At 46.8% G+C, this 20,257-nt stretch overlaps 1 protein-coding gene across 3 annotated transcripts in view; it reads right to left on the bottom strand.

Moving 5' to 3' along the window:
* Positions 1–12,511: 12,511 nt before the first annotated feature.
* MAPK14 (mitogen-activated protein kinase 14) overlaps positions 12,512–20,257 on the bottom strand; it is a 72,179-nt gene continuing 64,433 nt past the window's right edge. For 2 of the 3 annotated variants that reach the window (XM_082639030.1, XM_082639029.1), the window contains exons 11-12: positions 15,694–15,867; positions 12,512–14,887 (exon numbers count right to left, since the gene is read on the bottom strand). In XM_082639030.1, the coding sequence (XP_082495156.1) occupies positions 14,820–14,887; positions 15,694–15,867 (242 nt within the window). In that variant the 3' untranslated portion in view covers positions 12,512–14,819. Of the gene's footprint in view, positions 14,888–15,419; positions 15,502–15,693; positions 15,868–20,257 lie in introns of all 3 variants that reach the window. The other variant, XR_014295550.1, reaches the window with a different exon arrangement.

The following is a 20,257-nucleotide window of genomic DNA, read 5'->3' as shown; positions in this document are numbered from 1 at the left end:
ACCTCCCTTAATCCCGGTAAGAGGCCTATGAGTCAGTTGTAGTATTATCCTCATTTTAGAGATGAGGAACCTGAGGTACAGAAAGGTTAAGTAACTCGCCCAAGGTCACACAGCTGGTAAGGGACAGAGCTGGGTTGAAGAAGCTAAGACCATCTGGTTTGAGACTCCAAGGCTATGCATTGTCTCTGGGTTGAGAGGCATTGCTTCTTAAAGGAGATGGCCTGTGTTTCAAATCATCTGCCTCACCCATCATAAGGACATGTCTACTGATCAAACCATGTCTCCCTCATACATCCTGCCCTAGAAATCTGACATACTTCTCACCCTCTCCCCTGCCCCACCCCCTACTCCAGCCCTGAGACACTATAGGGGGAGAAGGTGAGGGGCTATGAGCCTGGGAGGGCTGCAGGAGTTTTGGGTCTTGGGGGTCGGTGGCGCCAGTGGAAGGCACTCTGCTTCTGAAGTTGGGGCAGGATCCTGGAAGGCAGAGTCTAGGGCTGGACACAGACAAGAGAGAGTTGTCCGGGAGACTCAGGTTTCCTTCTGGATTGAGGATCCAGTTCTCCAGGGTAGGGATGGGCCTTGAGCCTCTGTGCTGTGTGTCTCAAAAACCTGAGTGTGGCAGAGCTGAGCCCAGAAAGGTAAGGAATACCAGGGAAGTGCTCATTGCCCAAGTGGGTGCAATCCTGCAAGGGCACGAGCTGGCCACTCAGGTTGTGGCTCTGAATGCCTCTTAAGCAATGGTCAGGAAGTGACTCAGGCCCCAGACTCTGCTGACACTGACCCCACCTTGGGCCTCCGCTGGACCTGTGTTTACTCAGCAGCCAGGCAGCCTTGGAGAGATGGCCTTGGGCGATCCTGTCTGGGAAGTCACGAATGGGAGAGGAAGGGGAGGGGTCACTGAGGACCTCCTGGGTGCCCCCTCCCACAGTCCTGGGGCTCTCTTCTCTTTGAGTTCTGAGGCCCCTCTGCTCTCCTCCTCCCAGACACTGGTCCCGTGTGGTCGGTTTTTGCCCTGTCAACGTCGAGGTGGGGGGTGAGGAAACCAACTTTGGAATGGAGACCTGTGTTTCCATCCTGCCTCTGCACTACCAGCTGTGTGACCCTGGGCAAAGTTCCTTCCCCTCTCTGAGTTTCAGTGTCCTCCTTGTAAAATGGAAATGATATTAAAACATGATAAGTATATTTAAAGGGTCCTGGGAATGCTTCGTTCCAAGTGCAGTAAAACAATAACCCAATGAGGTAGGGACTGTCAATGCCTCTAGCCAAAGATCCCCAGAAACACACCTGTGGGTGAACAAGCTGGGTTTGTCACTCACTACATTGAGGGGAGAACATGCACGTGGGAACCGGGGGTGGGGGAGCGGGGTGTGTGTCTCAGTGAGAGGGTGTTGGAAAGGACTTATTGTAAGGTTTGGGCTTGCATTAGGTAATTTGGTAGAGGGTATAAGGAAGCCGGACTTTGTTCCAGAGGTGCCATCAGGAAGTGGAGGTGATTCTGTGATTAGGTGTCTTAAGAAATCTTATCTGGAAGGACGGCCAACTAGGATGAGGAGAGAGCCGTAACTAGTAAAGCAGCAGCCTTCACTCAGGGTAGCTAGATGGGGTGTTTGGTCACGTTTGTGGTTTGGACAATACTCATGTTTTCTCTGTGATTACAGAGTGTCTTGCTTTTGTCTTGATCCGTTGTGGGCACAGATGGCCTTGTCTGCATTCAATAGGAGCACATCAAGATGAGCTGTGCTAGGCCAGCTCCGAGCAATGCCAGGGCCTGGCTGATGGGACTGGGCAGCTCCCAGGTGTCAGGATACCATTATTTCCCTAGTACAGATGGAGAAACTGAGGCCCAGAGGCATTAAGTAATTTGCCCAAAGCCACGCATGACCAAGAAGGTGGTGGACGTGGTTTTCAAACCTGGTGTCCTGCTCCAGAGTCTATACACTTAACCACCAGCCGGGCCACCTGGTGCCCAGCAAGTGCCTGTTCTTGTAGTGCTGTCTTCCTAGCGAGCCTGTGAGCCTCTGGAGGGCAGGGACATGGTTTTGGGGTTGCAGACTGACTTCCTAGAAACTGAGACAAAAGCCCCACATGATTATGAGGCTGGGTGCCCATCCTGGCCTCCCAGACTGCATCTTGACTCAGAAATATGGCAGCTCCTCCAACACTAGAGTCCTCGCGGTCCCAAACAGCAGGGCCAGCTACTCAAATTCTCACCATGATTGGCCATGAAGCCTCTACAAAAAGAGAAATTATGACCTACCTGGGGTCTCGCAAGCATGAAACAGGAAGGCAGCCTGAGAGCTCTGGCCCCAAATCTGAGAGGGTCCCGTGCTCCTTAGGGGCTTTTGAAACTCCACAAAACAATCAAAATTGCAAGGAGTTGAGGAGATGCAGAGGGAAGGCCCCCTGCACGTGGGGGCTACTCTGTGGCTTGTTAAGTTAATTAGTGAGCCTTAGACAAATTAGTTAGCCTCGCTAAACCTTAGTTTCCTCATCTGTATAATGGGAGAGTAAGTGACAATACTCGCCTCATGGGGCTGTCATGAGGACTAAAAGAGATGACAGAAGTGTCTAATTCAGTGCCTGGCACATAGTAGGTGCTCGCCAGATGCTCCTTCCCCGGTGCTGTCCAGCTTTGCCTCCCTGGCCCAGGTACCCGGCTGCTCTGCCCTTTTGCTGTTCAGTCCCAGCTGCAGAAGCAGCTCCCTAGTTAGCTCCAACTCACGTCCAGCTCCTTTATCAAGTTTTTTTTTTTGCCAAATACCCAGCCCAAGGATTCATACACCCATTCATTCAACATTTACTGTGTGCCAGGGACTGATCTAGGTGCTGAGGATGTAGCAGAAATGCAACAGATAGGACTTCCCTGGTGGTCCAGTGGTTAGGGCTCTGCTCTTCCACTGAAGGGGGCCCAGGTTCAATCCCTGGGCCGGGAACTAAGATTCCACGTGCCACACAGCATGGCCAAAAAAAAAAAAAGAAATGCAACAGATAATAACCCCTACCGGGTGGACCTGACATTCTGGTGGGGGAGGCAGATGAAAGACCAGTGAACAAATATACAGTATTGGGTTGAACCATGTGGCATTGCTGATATTTGACAATTTTATATGGCTCAGTCAAATGTAATGCCAGGTAACAGTAAGTGCTGTGAAGAAAATACTGCCAAGTAAGGATATAAAGAAGGGCTGTGAGTACTGTTTTTAGATGTGGGAGGAGTGGGAGAGGCAGAGAAGGTCCGTATGAGGAGGTGACATTGGAGCAGCACCTGAATGAGCAAGGGAGCGAGCCAGGCAGATCTCTGGGGGAGGAGCGGGCGCCTGCCTTCCAAACGCTTCCGCTCTGTTCCCACATCCGACCTGCCCTCCAGCCTCATTTCTCCTGTGCCCCCCCCCACTCCAAAAGTCTCTGGTAAGTCCTCCAGCTCAGCACACCTGGGGGCAGCTTACTGGCCTCTGGCTTACTGGGCCATCTTCCCGCAGTACCTCTTCCCCTTCTAGGGAACTCAGGGCCAGAACAGAACATCCATCCCAAGAACAGAACATCAGCTATGCCCTGCTCACAGGCACCCCTCCATTGCAGAGCTGTTCTCTCAGCCTCCCCGCCCCTTGCCTTGACCTGGTCCTCTCTCCCTGCCTCAGCGCTAGCACCCCCTGGTGGAAGATGGGGGTAGGGACAGCGCTGCTAGAGGGGCAGCTCCCTGCACAGCTTTCTTGGGACCCAGAAAGCACACCTTCCCTCTTCACACCCTACACCGCGCTGTCCTTCACGCCCCCTCTCCTCCACCCAAGAGCCACCTCCCTTCACCCAGCCTACTGGACGGGCCCTCCTGTCCTTGACCCAGTCCTGTGAAGACGTGGCCTAGGGTCCGTCTGGTGGAATATTCCAGCAATGTCGAGGCCTCCGCTCCCTCTGATTTCTGCATTGTCCTTTGTAGCATTCACCACACTTCTGATTAACCTGCATTGTCCTCTGTGAGGTGTCCGTCTCCACAAATGGAAAAATGGCTCCATGAGGGCAAGGACAGTGTCTTGGTCACTGCTGAGCCCCCAGCACCATGCTGGCCCACAGTAGGTGCTCAGTAAAGACTTAGTGAAGGAATGAACCAAAGATTTTTGTGTCTCTTGTGGGTACAAGAGGCAGTGAGGGGATGTGGTTTGAGGACCCAAACGGTGGACCTGAGGGAGCAACAGTAGGGGAAGGTTCTTGGTATCCGTCTACTGTGAGGCGTCTGGGGAGTGGTCTCTGTCAGTTGGGCACCTTCTGTCCTGGAACTTTGGCTTTCACTGTTCTCTCCTTGTTTCCTGAGGCGAGGCCCATGCATGTTATGCTGTGTGTGCAAGGCTGGACCTCTGTGTGGTGGTAAAAACCTCTTGATTAAAAACCAGGGTGCACAGCCCAAACTTGGGGACCTCTTTTCTCCCCAAGAATTTGCACCAAACTTGATTCCAAAGCAGGCCTCTCCCTGTCTATGGCCCTCACTGCTCCCACTGAGGTTCTAGATACGACAGACCCTCCACCCTTTGGAATTGCCCTTCCTTCCTGGTCTTCAGAGTTCGGCTCTCAACTCACCTCTTCAAACAGGTGTTCCCGAGTGAACGGCAGACCTGCTTACCCCAGGACCCCTGTACATACCCTGCTGACCCGATGACCCCAGCTGCTCCCCACCACGCACCCCCAGGCTTTGTGACATCCACGCTCTTGGGTGGGCTTGTACTCTTCTGAGCCAGAGGAGAGTAGCCGAGGACTGGGAAGCAGAGCTGGGTTTGAATCTCATGCCAACACATAGAGCTGTGTGACCTTGAGCAGGTGAGTGCATGTCTCTGAGCTTCCTCATCAGTACAATGGGAGAGCAACACCCACCTGGCAAGGAGGATTTAATGAGACTGTGGATGGCAAGGTTGCAGGCCTTGTGCGTGGTGCTCCCTTCTGTCCTTCAGGACCGCCATATGTCACCCCCTCTGAGAGTGAGTCCTCCCTGACCCATCACAAGCCATGCCCCACCTGCCTCTCCCGGCCTCAGTTTCCTTCAAGACTTTATTTATTTTATATATACGCTTCTATGCGTCAGGCCTACGAGGGTAGGCGTTTTGTCTATTTTGTTTGTTGCTGAATCCCAAGTTCCTAGAGCTATGCCTGGCATACATTAACTGACTGAATGGCAGGTACGTCGTAGGGGCTTTATAAACAGGAGCTGCTGTTATTACCATACATCTCTGTCTTATTTGTTTGCAACTGATAGGTTGGCCGAACTCACCTTCATGCCTGGGGTGCAGTCCTGGCTTGAATGACCTTACGAACGAACTTCGGTAATAGGGTCGCTGTGCTGCCTGGGCTCCTGTGTGACCTGCCCCAGGAAGAGGAGGCTGTGTACCCAGAGGACACCTCAACAGCCTGCTCTTCCAGGGCAGAGGCCACTGGGTCTGCCTGCTCCACCCTTTCTATGTAAACATCCAACGCTGGGACACATGGATCATCCCCACAACACTTGTCAGGGTCAAAGAAATCCAGACAAGACTAGTAGGGATGATTCCAACTCTGCCTCTAACTTGCTGTGTGACCTTAAGTAAGTCACACTGCCTCTCTGAATACTTAGTTTTCTATTTTATGTATCTAACAAACATTGACAGAGCACTAATTACTTGTCAAAAATTGTTCAAAGAGCTTATGTACATGTAACTCATTTCTCTCAAGAACCCTATGAAATGGGTTAATAATACCCTTCATTTTACATACGACAAACATGAGGCACAGAGAGGTGAAGTGACTTGCTCAAGGTCACACAGCTAGTAAATAAATAGCAGAGCCAGGATTCAAGCCCAGGAGTCTCGCTGCAGAGTCAGTGCCAGTAACCACTATGCTCAGCTGCACTGGATGGTGCCTATGAAGGGCCAGCCTTTACCTGTTTGGAATCTGAATTTCTTCTCCTGACGGTGCCTCCATTATTTGGCAGACACTCATTTTCCTAAAGGCTCCATTTGGCTTCCCTAAACAAGAATCTCCTGGGAGTTCCCTGGCAGTCCAGTGGTTATGAGTCCGCGCTTCCACTGCAGGGGACACAGGTTCGATCCCTGGTCGGGGAACTAAGATCCCGCCTGCTGTGCAGTGTGGCCAAAAAAACCAACCAAACAAACAAACTCCTTTCCTGCCATTCTTCAAATCTAATAACTGAACCCCCGTGACTTCCAGAAGGAAACAGCCAGTGGTATGTGGGACAACCAGCGCTGGGGGCTGCCTAGTGTTTGTCGATCTCTGTGGTATAAATACCCCCACCATGGCCAAGTTCACGCTACCAACCTGACATCAGTGAACACAGAATTGAGAAGAGGTACATAAAATCAGCCCCCAAGAACTACCACGAGCAGCTCCAGTGCACCTGTGTCAGCCCAAGCAAAGGTCTGGCAACAGGGATGAGTAAGGGACTCCTCAGGTACAAACCACCAGCTGGACCCCCTGGCCCTGCCTCACAGGCCCTGTCAGGTCTCCCCTCCCTCACACTTCCCTGAGGCCGCCCTTCCTAACAGGCAGGGGGCTGGGGCTCCAGCTCTGGTCACCTGGAGAGGGTGCACCAGTTGGGCGGCTTGAGCGCCAGGCTGAGCAGGTGTGACAGGCGAACCAGCTGTGACTAATCTTCCTGGTTAGAGCAGCATTGCCTCCTCGTCACTCCCCACCCTGTTAGCTCCCAATTGCCTTCGGGATAAAGTTTAAACTTCTTAGACTGTTGGACAAGGATTGCCCCCATCTGGGCCTTGCCTTGCTAATCAGATCCTCCACGGCATCTGTGCACAAACGACCTCTATTCTAAGTATCTCACAAACATGCCTTACTCACCTCTGTCACCACACCTTGGCTTGAGCTGTTGCCTGCCTGGAATGCCATTTCTCTGCTTTGCCCAAGATGGGGCGGACCCTCGTGCCTCAAGACCTGGCTCAGTAGCACCTCCTGGGGCTGGCTTTGCCAGGCTGCTCCTGCCCGCGGGCGCTCTCCCTTCTCTGACTCCTGTAGGATCATGGCTCAGCAGGCCTAGACTTGAACTGTCAGTTAACTTTCAAACAAAACGAAACTGTAAGTTTCTTGAGGGCATGAGTGTCTTAGTTTTCTCTGTTCTCTGTACATACTCAGCAATGTGTTGTAAAGCCTTAATCCATTCCACCAATGAGCACCTGTCAAGACACAGATGGATGTCATGGATCCTGTCCTCAGGAAGCTCATACCCTCGTGAGGGAGGCAGAGCAAACAAGGAAGTGACAACACACTGTCACCTGCAGGTAGGAGCGTAAAGTGGTACCAGCTGTTAGAACTGGTTGGCCATGTGCTATCAAAAGGGTGAAAACGTGCACCTCATTTTTCCTGATGATTACATTATGGGTGGATTTAGTCTACATAAAGCAGGCAAGGGGGCACACACTATCACTGTATTGTTTATCTCCTATATCAATAAAGAGACGTTTCCAGCATCGTGAGAAAAGAATAAAGAAAAAGAAATGCCTGGATGGATTGTTCCAGATTTGGAAAGCTGGTGCAAATTATTCCCATATGTGCTTTTTACTTGTGCTATATATGCATGTATCTATAAAAATATCAAGCTAGATAATTCTGCAATTTCCTTTTTCACTCAAGATTGTTGGCGCGATCCACCCATGTTGATTTAATCTAGCTTAGACTTCTCAGCCTTGGCACCAGTGACATTTACATTTGGGGCCCAATAATTCTTTGTGTGGCGGGGGTGAGGGGCTGCCCTGTGCATCAGAGCAGCGTCCCTGGCCTCTTCCCACTAGATGCCAGTAGCTCACCCTCCACTCCCCAGCTGTGACAAACAGAAATGTCTCCAGACATTGCCAGTTGTCCCTGGGACACAGACGAAATCTGGGGTGGGGTCGGGTAGCAGGGGAGAGCAGAGGCAAAGTCATGCTAGTTCAGTTGTTCTCACTGCTGTGTACTCTTTCGTCACACGAATGCACTACAATTTATTTTTCTATTCTGTTTTTTGGCCGGGCCATGGGGCTTGCAGGATCTTGGTTCCCCAACCAGGAATCGAACCCATGCCCCCTGCAGTGGAAGTACAAGAGTCCAAACCACTGGACCACTAGGGAATTCCCTTTCCTATTCTCCTATTGATGGACTTTGAAGTTTGTTCCAGGCTTTTTTTTTTTTTTTTTCTCTGCTATTACAGATGATGCTTAGTGAAAAGTCCCCATACTCATTTCCTTGAGCCCATATGGGAAAGTTTTTCTAGAATAATTACCTAGAAGTAGAACACAGGGTCATAGGGATGTGTAGCTTCCACTTTTACTAAATCCTGCCAGACTGTTTCCAGTGTATGAAAGTTTTACAATTTTTGTGTAGTCAAAATCACTAGCCTTTCCCTTGTGGCTTCTGGGCTTTGTGACATGCTTCAAACGCCTTTCTCCATTTAAATCTTTGATCTGCCTGCAAGTGATTGTAGCTAAAGGGAGGAAAGGAGGTGTCCAGTTGTCTCAACACCATTTATTGATGCAGATGACTGAATTATATGCATCTGTGTTTATAAAAGTTATATATTTTTACAGATTTAGGAAATTTTTTAGGAGTTACACCAACCTGCCAACAGCTCTTATTTCCGGGTAGTGGGGTAATAGATGTTACCTAGCTACATTCAAAATTTTTCAGCAATAAACATGTTTTACATGTGTCGTGAAAGAATAATATGTAGTTAGAAAAAGTACAATGGTAGGTGCTTTGACACTAGTCAGCTTGGTGCAAGTTACAGAAACACGTGGAGTGGCTACCTGACTCCCATGGAGGCTGGGGAGAGGCTGGGTGGGGTGTGGAGCGGGGTGGGACTTGTCGGGGGAGAGAACAGCTTCCAGATGGGGATACTCCCTACCACAAGCACTTTGTCAGCAGCTATTATCAGATAGGCAATGCCTCTGTCACCAGGCAGAGCTGTGGGTTCAAGTTGGGTCATGCCTGAGCAATGGTGGGGCTGAAACGGGCCTTCGTGCACTGGCACAGACAATGACATCACCTCACGACCGGCAACAGACGGCTGCGTTGGCTGCCCTGCAAGTGGAGCCAGCTGATCAGGTCACGGTAACACCCAGGACTCCCACAAGAAAATCCCACTCCCTGTCTGCTGAGTGCCATGGAGGTGAAATCAAAGGTGCATCTGGCCCAGAAATGGCCACCAGCAAAAGACGCCCAGAGGTTTTGTTCTATGGTGCCAGGGAAACGGTACAGTCATTGTTTACGAGTCTTTCCCCATTGGAACGTCAGCTCCAGGAGGGCAGGAATCTAACCTTTTTTTCCCCATGTTCTCAGTGCCTGACACATCAAAGTTACCCAATAGCTCTTTGTGGAATGGCTGAATGAGGGTGCAAGGTACCCTAATGACTTCCAATTCCCCTTCTTTTTCCCTGATATTTTCACTTTAAAGTGGCAGATGGATGGGGAAACAAATCTAGATCATGGCCCTTAGCCATCTTCAATAATCTTTTGATTCTTGTTCCAATTCATTAAATTGCTGTGCATCCAACTTGAATTACAAGGCAAGATGGAGCCAAGAGAATCAGAAACCAATTCTAACACTTGTCTCTTCTTAAACTGGGAACTTGCACACAGCAAGGTTTCTTAGGGCAGATAATCTTTACATATTTGCTTTCTTTCTTTGGATGGTCTTTGCTACTGCAGACTGTGAAACAGGAAAAACAGGAAACAGGACAAGATGATTTGCAAGTGATTAAAAGATGATAGTTATTCACTGACTCAGTCAATAAAGATGAGATGCCTACTGTGTGTCAGGTACCATGCTAGGTGATGGGGACACTGTACTGCACAAGAGAGTTTGTGCCCTCAAGGACATACAGCCCTGAGCTAACCTTTATTGAGCACTTACTGTATGCCAAGGGCTTTACGTATCTTGACTCATTTCATCCTCACAATGAGGATTGTGAATCTGTGAGGTAAGTTCAGAGAGAAAAATAATTTGCCCAAGATTATACCAATAGGAGATGGAGAGGCTGGGATTTGAACTCAGGCAGACTGGTTCCAGAGTCTGTGTCCTTAAGCTTCATGTTTTTTCTCTTGAGCAAGTGGTACAGACACCAGGCAATGACAAAGCAATGTGACAAGTGCCACCACTGATCAATGCAGATGAGTACCAAAAAAAAAAAAGCACACAGAAGCCACACCTAATCCAAGCTTGGGGATGCTCAGGGAAGACTTAGAGGGAGTGATAGGAAAAGTTGGCCCAGAGGAGTGAGGCAGGAGAAGGCAGGGGGTCCTAGGCAGAGGGAATATCGCGCACAAAGACCAGGAGACAGAGAAAGCAGTGTGCATTTAGAGCAGTGCCACAGAGAAGGAGAGGAAGTGACGTGAAGCTATGGAGAGAGGCGCTGAAGAGAGGCTGAGGGAGGGAAGAAGGTAGCTGCTGTAGCCCTTCCTTGGCCGCTTCTCTCTGGAGGGTGGAGGTGTGTTTCTATACCAGATGATAAGGAAGCAGTGGAGGGGGGCTGGGACCTGGGCGAGACCCAGCGTGTGCTGCACGAGATAAGGCACCAAGTGCCTATCCTACCCATTCTAGTCTTCTTAGTCTCTAATTGATTATATTGTAAGCAATATGACAAATGACACAAATATAATGCAGATTAATTGCAATAATTGCAAATCCAGCAAAAGAGTGGATTTGATGAACTTGACAAATAATGCTAGAAAACTCAAATCTCAAGCAAAGCCACTGAAAAATGTGGATCTGGCAGACTCAGAGGATGACAATAAAGGGAGAGGTGATAAGGTGATCACCAAGGTGATCACTTATAAAAAAAGGACAATGTGAATATCAAGAGATTGAGGTTCATGGGAAAACAGGAAGATCTCAATTTTTTTTTTTTTTGCCACGGAGTGGCATGTGGAATCTTAGTTCCCTGACCAGTGATTGAACCTGTGCCCCCTACAGTGGGAGCTCAGACTTTTAACCACTGGACCGCCAGGGAAGTCCCAGATCTCAAATATTTTTGAAAAAATTCCCTCTATGATTATGCTGTAAAAATCAGATGGGAAGAATATTGTAGGATACTAAACATGGTTTCACTCGAAAAACAAACACTTGATTCTTTGTTATAAGAATATTTTTAAAATTACAAGCTTTTATTATTTCATTCGGTTTTCATGATGGAAGTCCCCATTAGACTTCCTCTCTCCCCGAATCCCCACCATATACAATGAAATTCTGGTCCCCGTTTTAAGTGGATTCACTTTTAGGTGAGCTTTTTCTGGTGTCAACCCTTTCCCTGAGTTAAACAGGCCCTTTGCTCTCAGGAGCCTGGGAGGAAGGTTGTGTCACAGTGCTGATTCTGGTATGGGAAGGCAAAATATTTCCTACCATTGTCTGATCCTTACAGGGGCTGATGTATCACATGTCACAACTGGGTCTCTTTTCTCTTACCCCCTTAAGAAGTCACTGAGGACAGAATGAAGACAAGAGCCTGTGCTTGGTTTGCCTTCTATCCCTGCCATCGTTCCCAGCTGCCAGCCAGGGACCAGACAGTACAGGACAAAACCCCCAGCTGCACACTCTCAACATCCTCACAGGCTGGGCCTCACAACCCACCCTGGGACCCCTGTCAGTCGGCATTCCGGGGCCACTGAGGAAGGAAGCACACCAACACAGGCCCTGAGAACAGCTGTGAGACCTCGTGACTCTTTAATCTTGTGATGCAATCCAGTAGTTTTGAAGAATATTGTTGTCAAGGGCCATATGATGAGTCATCAAATACATTTGCTCAAAAGTCTATAAACAATGTACACATATAACCTTCTCCCTACAATTATAAAATAAAAGCATAACTTTCTACAGATAGTCTTGGAATGTCAAAGCTGAAAAGAAGTCAAGCATATTTAAACAAACTTTATGTTTCAGATGAGGAATCTGAAGTCCTAGGCCAGGGGTTGGCAAACTTTTTCTGCAAAGGGTCAGAGAGTAAATAGTTTAGACTTTGTAGGCCATATGGTCTCTGTCGTAACTATTCAACTCTGTTGTAGCACAAAAGCAGTCACAGACAATACATAAACAACGTGTGGTTGTGTTCTGATTCAACATTTATTTATGGGCACTGAAATTTGAGTTTTACATTATTTTTCACATGCTACAAAAATACTGTTCTTCTTTTGACTTCAAGCATTTAAAAAGGTAAAACCCACTTTTAGTGGGCTACACAAACAGGTGGTAGACTGGATTTGGCCCCTGGGCCATAGTATGCTGACCCCTGTCCTAGGCCACTCTGACACCCAAGTGTAGCCTGTAGTGTTATACCTTATTTGCTCTTTGCTTTGGCCATCCACATCAAAGAGTCTGACCTGCTTAACCATAAAATGTACAAGCAAGGAGCTCTATAAATGTTTTCTACATTTTAGGAGTAATATTAAGATCTGTCAGAAACATATGCCAGGCCACAGTTTCAAGACAATTGATATAATGCTATATTGTGTATTAAATAAAAACAAGAGAAAAATATAATAAATTTGAGAAACTCACTACATTTGAAAAATAGGCTTTATTTTAACCAGTGGTATTGTATGACATCCTATATGGCATAAATGAATACAGCCAAGTTCATGAGTACAAATAAAATAGAATTTTCCCTCATTCTCTCTTTCGTTTTCTGTTCAGAGAAATCAGGAGATGGGAGCATTATGCTCAGAAACCAAGGAGCTCTTCCACAGGCTCCAGCTGAGTCCAGGCTCCTGGCGCATTCAGCCTCTTAACACGTATATGGTCTCATGTGCAAAGACCTCTATGAAAAAATATTCAGAGCAGAATTTCTGTAGGAAATCACACTAGCATTTACGACAAAACATGGCTGATAAAATTCATCCTGCTGTGGATCACGAGGATTTGAACTGCATGTAAAGGAGATGAGGCCTCTGCGTTCATTTTCCTTTAAAGAGGGGGCGAATCCCGGGTGACTCCCGGGTGAAGTGTGATCGCCATCAGCTGCCTCCTTCCTTCTCGCTCCAGTCCACTTGGGGGTCCTACCCTGTCCCTCTGGAGTGCAGGTATCACTGCACTGTGACAGAGAAATGGAAACACCTTGGCCCCAGTACAAGATTCTGTCACACAGCCAACACTGGAAGTGGCTCTACACTTTCTTCTTTCACAAAAGGTTTAAATATATGGGCCCTTATGTAGCACAAGACGCCTGAAATTCAGAAAATTATGAAAACAACTCTTCTCCACCCCTGAGGATAGTTCATCTTTATAAAGTTGAAAATACAAAATATTAAAATAATTTGCCCTTTCTCCCCATCAAAAGGAATCATATTCTCAATGGATTCCTGCAATATAGAAAATTCTGAAACAAAATTTATTTCTCCACAAACCAAGACCAAGAAGTCAATGATAAGCTGCCAAGAAGACCCTTTTCCAAAGAAGGGTGGAAAAGACACCTCATTGCTTTAAAAAAAAAAAAAAAGACATATTTAGACAAAGATAGCAAAAGGAGTTTCTGGCCTCATGAGCTTTTATTTTTCACTTTGATTTTCAGCATTTCTTAGCATTGGTTATTGGGAGTGAAGAGAATGACTTGTTCTCCAAAGTCTGAGATATTCCTGGGACAAGCCCTGATCTTTCCTGGTTGACGGCTCCCCCAAAATAGTCTGTTGAAAACCAGATGGCAAGAATGGAAATGCTATACATCCATCTGTTCCATTTCTTCATAGTTTTCACATCAAAAGCACCTGGAGTATCACTTGTGTTCAACACAAAATAGCACTGGGGGCTGAAGAGAGGATGACATCACTTGCCCATAGCATCAGCTGAGGTGACGTGGATTCTGAACTACCCACAAGGTCTTCACTGGCAAACTTGCCGGGCACCAGGGCCTCCCGAAGAGAACAGGACAAGCAACCGTGCATGCTCAAATAGCAAGACGTGCAAAACACATCACCACTCTGCTAGGAATAAAGAGCACGCAGGAAGTACACTGAGAGCAAGAACCAGCTTCTGACTACTGGGGCCAGTACTTAAGAAACCTCTGCACTGAAGGCGGTGGGTATGCAGAGAAATGGCAACAACACCTGGGTGGGGGTGTGGGAGTGAGGGAGGAAAAGAGAGAAGCACATATACGCACGCTCACACATGGTGCCTCCGAAGGCTCCCTGGCCACTTCGGGTTCACAAGTGGCCGTCCAACAACCTGACTACTTGCCTGGCTCAGAACTTCATCCGCTGCACTCTCCTAACCAACTACACTTTCTTCTCTCCTTTTAAGGCACAGACATATTTATAGTTTCAGGTACAGCTGTTGAGTTCTGAGAATCACACTGAGCAAGTTAATCACAGACTAGTGCACAGAAGCCAGTTGGTCCTTTTTGGCTGATGCATCGCTGAGGGACAGCTCCAGGTGTGAAGCAACCAGAAGGTGTGAGCCTTCTCTCTATGCCACTGTGGGATGTGGTCAAGTCTAACCTCCACCGTCAAGGTGGGGCCACAGGAGAGGCCAAAATGGCAAAAGCATGACTGGGGTCTGGGATGTTTAATATTTTTCACTTTGCATTTAACAAACCCTACAAGATGGCAGCTCTTGCCCGCCTAGCTGACTCTCACGAACAAGAGCAAGCAGAGGCTGCCACAGAGCATCTGTCACTCCACGTAAAGTCACTGTGATAGTTTGCTCATAATCTCTTACCCTCCACGAAGTCAGACACACATAACACACGCACACACCCCTTCCACCATGGAGGAAATCTTTGCAACAAGAGGCACTTGAATGATATTTGGAGAGTTCCCATGAAAAGGCCTTCCCCTCACAGTGAAGTGGGATCAACGGAACAGAAACCAGATACTCAAGACTCCATCTCTTCTTGGTCAAGGGGTGGTGGCACAAAGCTGATGACTTCATCGTAGGTCAGACCTAGAAATTGGGAAGGAAGAGTACGATGTGAGAGTTTAGACTATTCACTTCGCTGGCAAGCACCCTAACTTCTAAGCTCAAGGTCCTTCCTCCCTGTTCAGGCCGCTGGTTCGATGGGCTACTTCAAATAATTGCCTCATTGCTTGTGTGTAATATCCTAATGGAACATGTGATTACACAGAAGTTCAAGGATACATATAAAAGAACCATTTTTCTTGTTTCTTTCACCATCTAGTGCCTCCTCTTTAAAGCTCTGGAGAAGATGCTCAAGAGTAGCAAAGCAATCCCACACGCTACAGCAACAGATAATCCTGGCTTTTGGGATTTAACTCGAGTTCTGAATTTGTGTTTTATGGAGAGAATATGAGATTGGGCATGGGAGACCTGGGTTCCATTTCTGGCTGCATCCCTAACTATGTCTAAGGTAAGAGATATGATATAAACTCTCTTCGCCCCAATTCTATCAATTGTAAAAATTCCCTATTCCCTACTTAGCTCAGAGAGATGGTATAAATGCAGAAATTCTGAGAACCTCAAAGCTCTATGCAGACGTGAGGGGCTGTGCACAAAATCAGACCAGACAGAAGCATCTCAAAGGTCCAGAGTGTCGACATCTACAACAGACAGTTTCCATCAGAGGAACATACTCATTCTGCATTAGAGACCCTCATTACAAGTTTTAACGAGTTGGATATAACCAGAAAAAATTCCACCACCCCCCCACACAGCTTTTGGATAGTGGTTCACCTAGGAAAGATTTTTAAATCTAAGTTCTCAAGCTAGATGTTCATCCTGCTATGACTTACTTTTCCATTCATCTATAAGGAGGTCCCTGCTTTCGAAAGACTGATCGTAAGGATCAGCCACTGGTTCATCGTCAGGATCATGGTACTGGGCAAAGTAGGCATGTGCAAGGGCTTGGGCTGCTGTAATTCTCTTATCTGAGTCCAATACAAGCATCTTCTCCAGCAAGTCGACAGCTATCAGTACCACAGATTGGAAGGAAAAAAAGAAGAGTTTTTAACATGTTACCAAAAATTTATGCCTTATTAAGCAAACACACAGTTTTGACCCTTCATACCCAAACAAAGAATTCTCCAAAGTATCTGATCTAGGATATATTACTCCTTTCCTCCTTTAAACATATACATGTGTGTGCATGCTTGCATGCGTGTATGGATGGGTGGGTGGATTTTGTATTTTTTAAGAATATATTACTGGGACTTCCCTGGTGGCACAGTGGTTAAGAATCCACCTGCCACTGCAGGGGACATGGGTTCGAGCCCTGGTCCAGGAAGATCCCACATGCCACGGAGCAACGAAGCCCGTGCACCAAAACTACTGAGCCTGCGCTCTAGAGCCCCCGAGCCACACTGTTGAAGCCCGCGTGCCTAGAACCCGTTCTCCGCAACAAGAGAAGCCACTGCAATGAGAAGCCCGTGCGCTGCAACTAGAGAAAGCCTGCGCGCGGCAGTGAAGACCCAGTGCAGCCAAAAATAAATAAATAAATAAACAAACAAACAAAACCGCCAAAAAACTAGAGAAGAATATATTAGTAAAGAAGAATTTTAAAAAGTAACAGATTGTGGGGCCTCCCTGGTGGCGCAGTGGTTGAGAGTCCGCCTGCCGATGCAGGGGATGCGGGTTCGTGCCCCGGTCTGGGAGGATCCCATATGCCGCGGAGCGGCTGGGCCCGTGAGCCATGGCCGCTGGGCCTGCGCGTCCGGAGCCTGTGCTCCGCAACGGGAGAGGCCGCAACGGTGAGAGGCCCGCGTACGGAAAAAAAAAAAAAAAAAAAAAAAAAAAAAAAAAAAAAGTAACAGATTGTGTTTGAACAAGCTTTTGTGGAATGTCAGTGTCAAACTGCTACCACTATGGTCAAAATGTCAGAATGAAAGCCCATAACTAAAGTAATCTACAAGAGGTAAGTAGGGCCAGTTCCTTACTGCTTTGTCCCTTCTGTTTATTTACTAACATAAGGCAAGTGAATATTCATCTAATGGGTCTAATGAACAAATTGAGGATTTTTTATGGGTGTGTGGATGAGACGTGGTATTTGGATAAAATCATTATGAGCAATTTCAGTATACAAAATAATAGGACAGTGAATAGTCAGTCATATGCCCACCACCAACAATTAACCTTCTGTATTTCTTTACCTATATATACATATATTTTTTGCCAAACCATTTTAAAATAAAATTACAGACGTGAAACTTTACCTCTAAATATTTCAGCATACAGATAGCTTCCTACACAATCATAAAACTGTTATTACATATGACAAATATATAATTCCCAAATATCATCTAAAATCCAGTACATGTTAAAATTTCAATTACCCTAAAGTTGTTTTTTATACCTAGTTTGTTCAAACCAGGATCCAGTTAAGGGCCATACAATGCATTAGATTGAGTTTCCTTAGTCTCGAAATAATCCCCCCACTTCTAACCCCTATTTTTTCCTAACTTGACCTGAAAATACCCACCCCCAGTTGTCTTGTGCTCTCATGTACTTACACCCTTGTTTTCCTCTATTCCTTGTATTTCCTGAACCCTGTTAGATCTGAAAATTTGGTAAGAACTGGGTTATAAATATTTTTGGAAAGAATATTTCATAGGTGATGCTATGTACTTAATGGTACATGAAAGCCATTTGTCCCATTAATAATGATGCTAAATTTGATCACTGGGTTAAGATGTTTCTTTTTTGCCCCAAGAAAGTACCCTGTGGGACACAGTTTCTTTCACTTACAGCTTTCAGCATCCATTGATTTTTCCTTCCCAGCAACTATTTCATTAGGGGGTCACAAAACAGTGGGTTTTGTTTTTTTTTTCTAACTCTTACAAATGAGGATGTTTTGAGTTTCAGAACGGTGGCACTTGGGAGGACAAATAGTGACATTTCGACAGTTATCACTTTGGTGTAACAAAGGCATTTGAGGCTTTGCAAATTATTGATGTCTCCTTAAATGTGGAAGGGGGCAGGGATGGGTAGTGAAGGGGAGGACTGTTTCCCGAAGAGATCCATGCTGCACACACTGGAGGATGTGAAAGACGCCTGTCCCGCAGCCTCAATTCCAGAGTAATCCAAAGGAGAAATGTGGGTTTCAGAGGAATACAGGGACAAAGTGAACATTTATGTGTCAAGTTCACAAGTTTACACTTTAAAGCATTGGGAAAATTGCCTAGATATACGTTCTTCTTCTCTACTTAGAAAGAATAACCTTATTAGGTGTTGTTTGGGTCATATGATGAGTCTTTGCCACCCCAGGGTAAAAAGAACCATGTCCTTATAACCAATACCTTGATAAAAAATAAGATCAAGGTTAAGAAAAAGATTCCTCTAAGATCTTGACAGATACAAATACACACACTCCATCAAAGGGCAATTTAAGTTTTACTTCATGTTTTGAGGATAATGGTGAAACATGAAGTCAGTAATGGACAAAATAGAGCTGTCAATATTTACACTGTTAGTATATTCCTTCTCGGTTAATATGCTGGGCACAAGTTCCTGGTCAGTAACACCATGTTCTGCCTGCAAGAAGAGACTCTTTATATGACATCACTGGGCAGTGGACTGATAGGTCTGTTTAAATTCTGAGAACTGCCGTGCTGAGCAGTAGATGACTCAAAGCCTCCTTCAACTCACTAGCAGCCTGCAGTACTAAGTGGTATCCAGTTCTTTAGAATGCTTAAATGTCATGATTCCAGAGAAGGGGGACACCTATCAGGGTAGATGTGACCCAAAAAAACTGCTGGGACACACACATATTCCCCCTTCCTTGGAAAAATGAATTAACAAATCTCTTTGAGTCAGCCATCAGGAAGTCAAACAGTAAGCATTGCCATGTCAAAATGTGAGCTGATATGATGAAAAAACTCATAACAGAATGACAGACAGGGAAGCGACCAGCATACAACATAATTTCCCAACATCCTACAGTACTTATGACTCAAAGAGAGCTTCTCACAGACCCTTGAACTAGATAACACAGTATAAACAAATCATACAAAGCCAACCAGAGCATACCAGGGCAGATGTAAACCCAAGCCAACCCCGGCAGAGTTCTGTATACCCCTGATGAGTTTGTGGATTTATTCTCAGATGTGAGAGTGATCCAGCTGAGACCTGACATACTCTCCATCTCCAAGGCCGACATGGACTCGTCTATAGCTGCCTAACACTTCAGAGTGCGAGCAACTCTGCTATTGTAAGAATTATCACAGTAACACTAAACTGCTCTCAAACAATCACCGTGGATGAAGTACTTAAAAAAGTAAAGCCACTTAGCCTTCACTCCAACTTCTAAAGAGGCTGTCATGGGTGTCAGCTCTCAGAAGGATAAAACTAAACCTGAAGCCCGGCTGCTGGGACCCTTAAGCAGAGGGATGACCAAAACTGAGATTTAAAAACATACTACTATGGGACTTCCCTGGTGGCACAGTGGTTAAGAAGAATCCGCCTGCCAATGCAGGGGACACGGGTTCAAGCCCTGGCCTGGGAAGATCCCACATGCCGCAGGGAGCAACCAAGCCCTTGCACCACAACTACTGAGCCTGTGCTCTAGAGCCCACGAGCTGCAACTACTGAGCCCGTGCGCCGCAACTACTGAAGCCTGCACGCCTACAGCCCGTGCCCTGCAACAAGAGAAGCCACCACAATGAGAAGCCCACACACCACAACAAAGAGTAGCCCCTGCTCGCCACAACTAGAGAAAGCAAGCACGCAGCAACGAAGACCCAACACAGCCAAAAATAAATAAATAAAATTTAAAAACAACAACAACAACAAAAAAACATACTACTAAGGGCTTCCCTGGTGGCACAGTGGTTGAGAGTCTGCCTGCCGATGCAGGGGACACGGGTTCGTGCCCCGGTCTGGGAGGATCCCACATGCCGCGGAGCGGCTGGGCCTGTGAGCCATGGCCGCTGAGCCTGGTGCGTACAGAGCCTGTGCTCCGCAACAGGAGAGGCCACAACAGTGAGAGGCCCGCGTACCGCAAAAAAACAAAACAAAACAAAACAAAAAAAAACCATACTACTAAGATACAATCTTCAGAAAAGTAAGAAGGTTGACTGTACTATTATCACAGCATTGCTCCCCTCCCGTCATAGGGAGGTCCTGGTCTGATTTTTCTGTGTCTGTCATTAAATAGCACTGTCCCCTGTCTTCTCCTAGCATCAGGGAATTAGAGCCTCAGGCAATAACACTTTTGGGGACCAAAAAAAGTATACATCAGCCCCCGGTTTTAAGGAACAAAGCAACTCTTTTTTTTAGCCAAGGCAGTACACATCCTGCAGCTGCCACTGTTACATCCCTTTGCCAAAGATCCTGGAAGTGATGGTGGCAGGAAGGAATATGGAG

The sequence above is a fragment of the Mesoplodon mirus genome, assembly GCF_964341445.2.
Source record: "Mesoplodon mirus genome assembly, chromosome: 12".
In the NCBI taxonomy this organism is placed as follows: Eukaryota; Metazoa; Chordata; class Mammalia; order Artiodactyla; family Ziphiidae; genus Mesoplodon; species Mesoplodon mirus.
The sequence above is the reverse complement of the archived record's forward strand: the minus strand, read 5'-3'. Positions and strand labels throughout refer to the sequence as shown.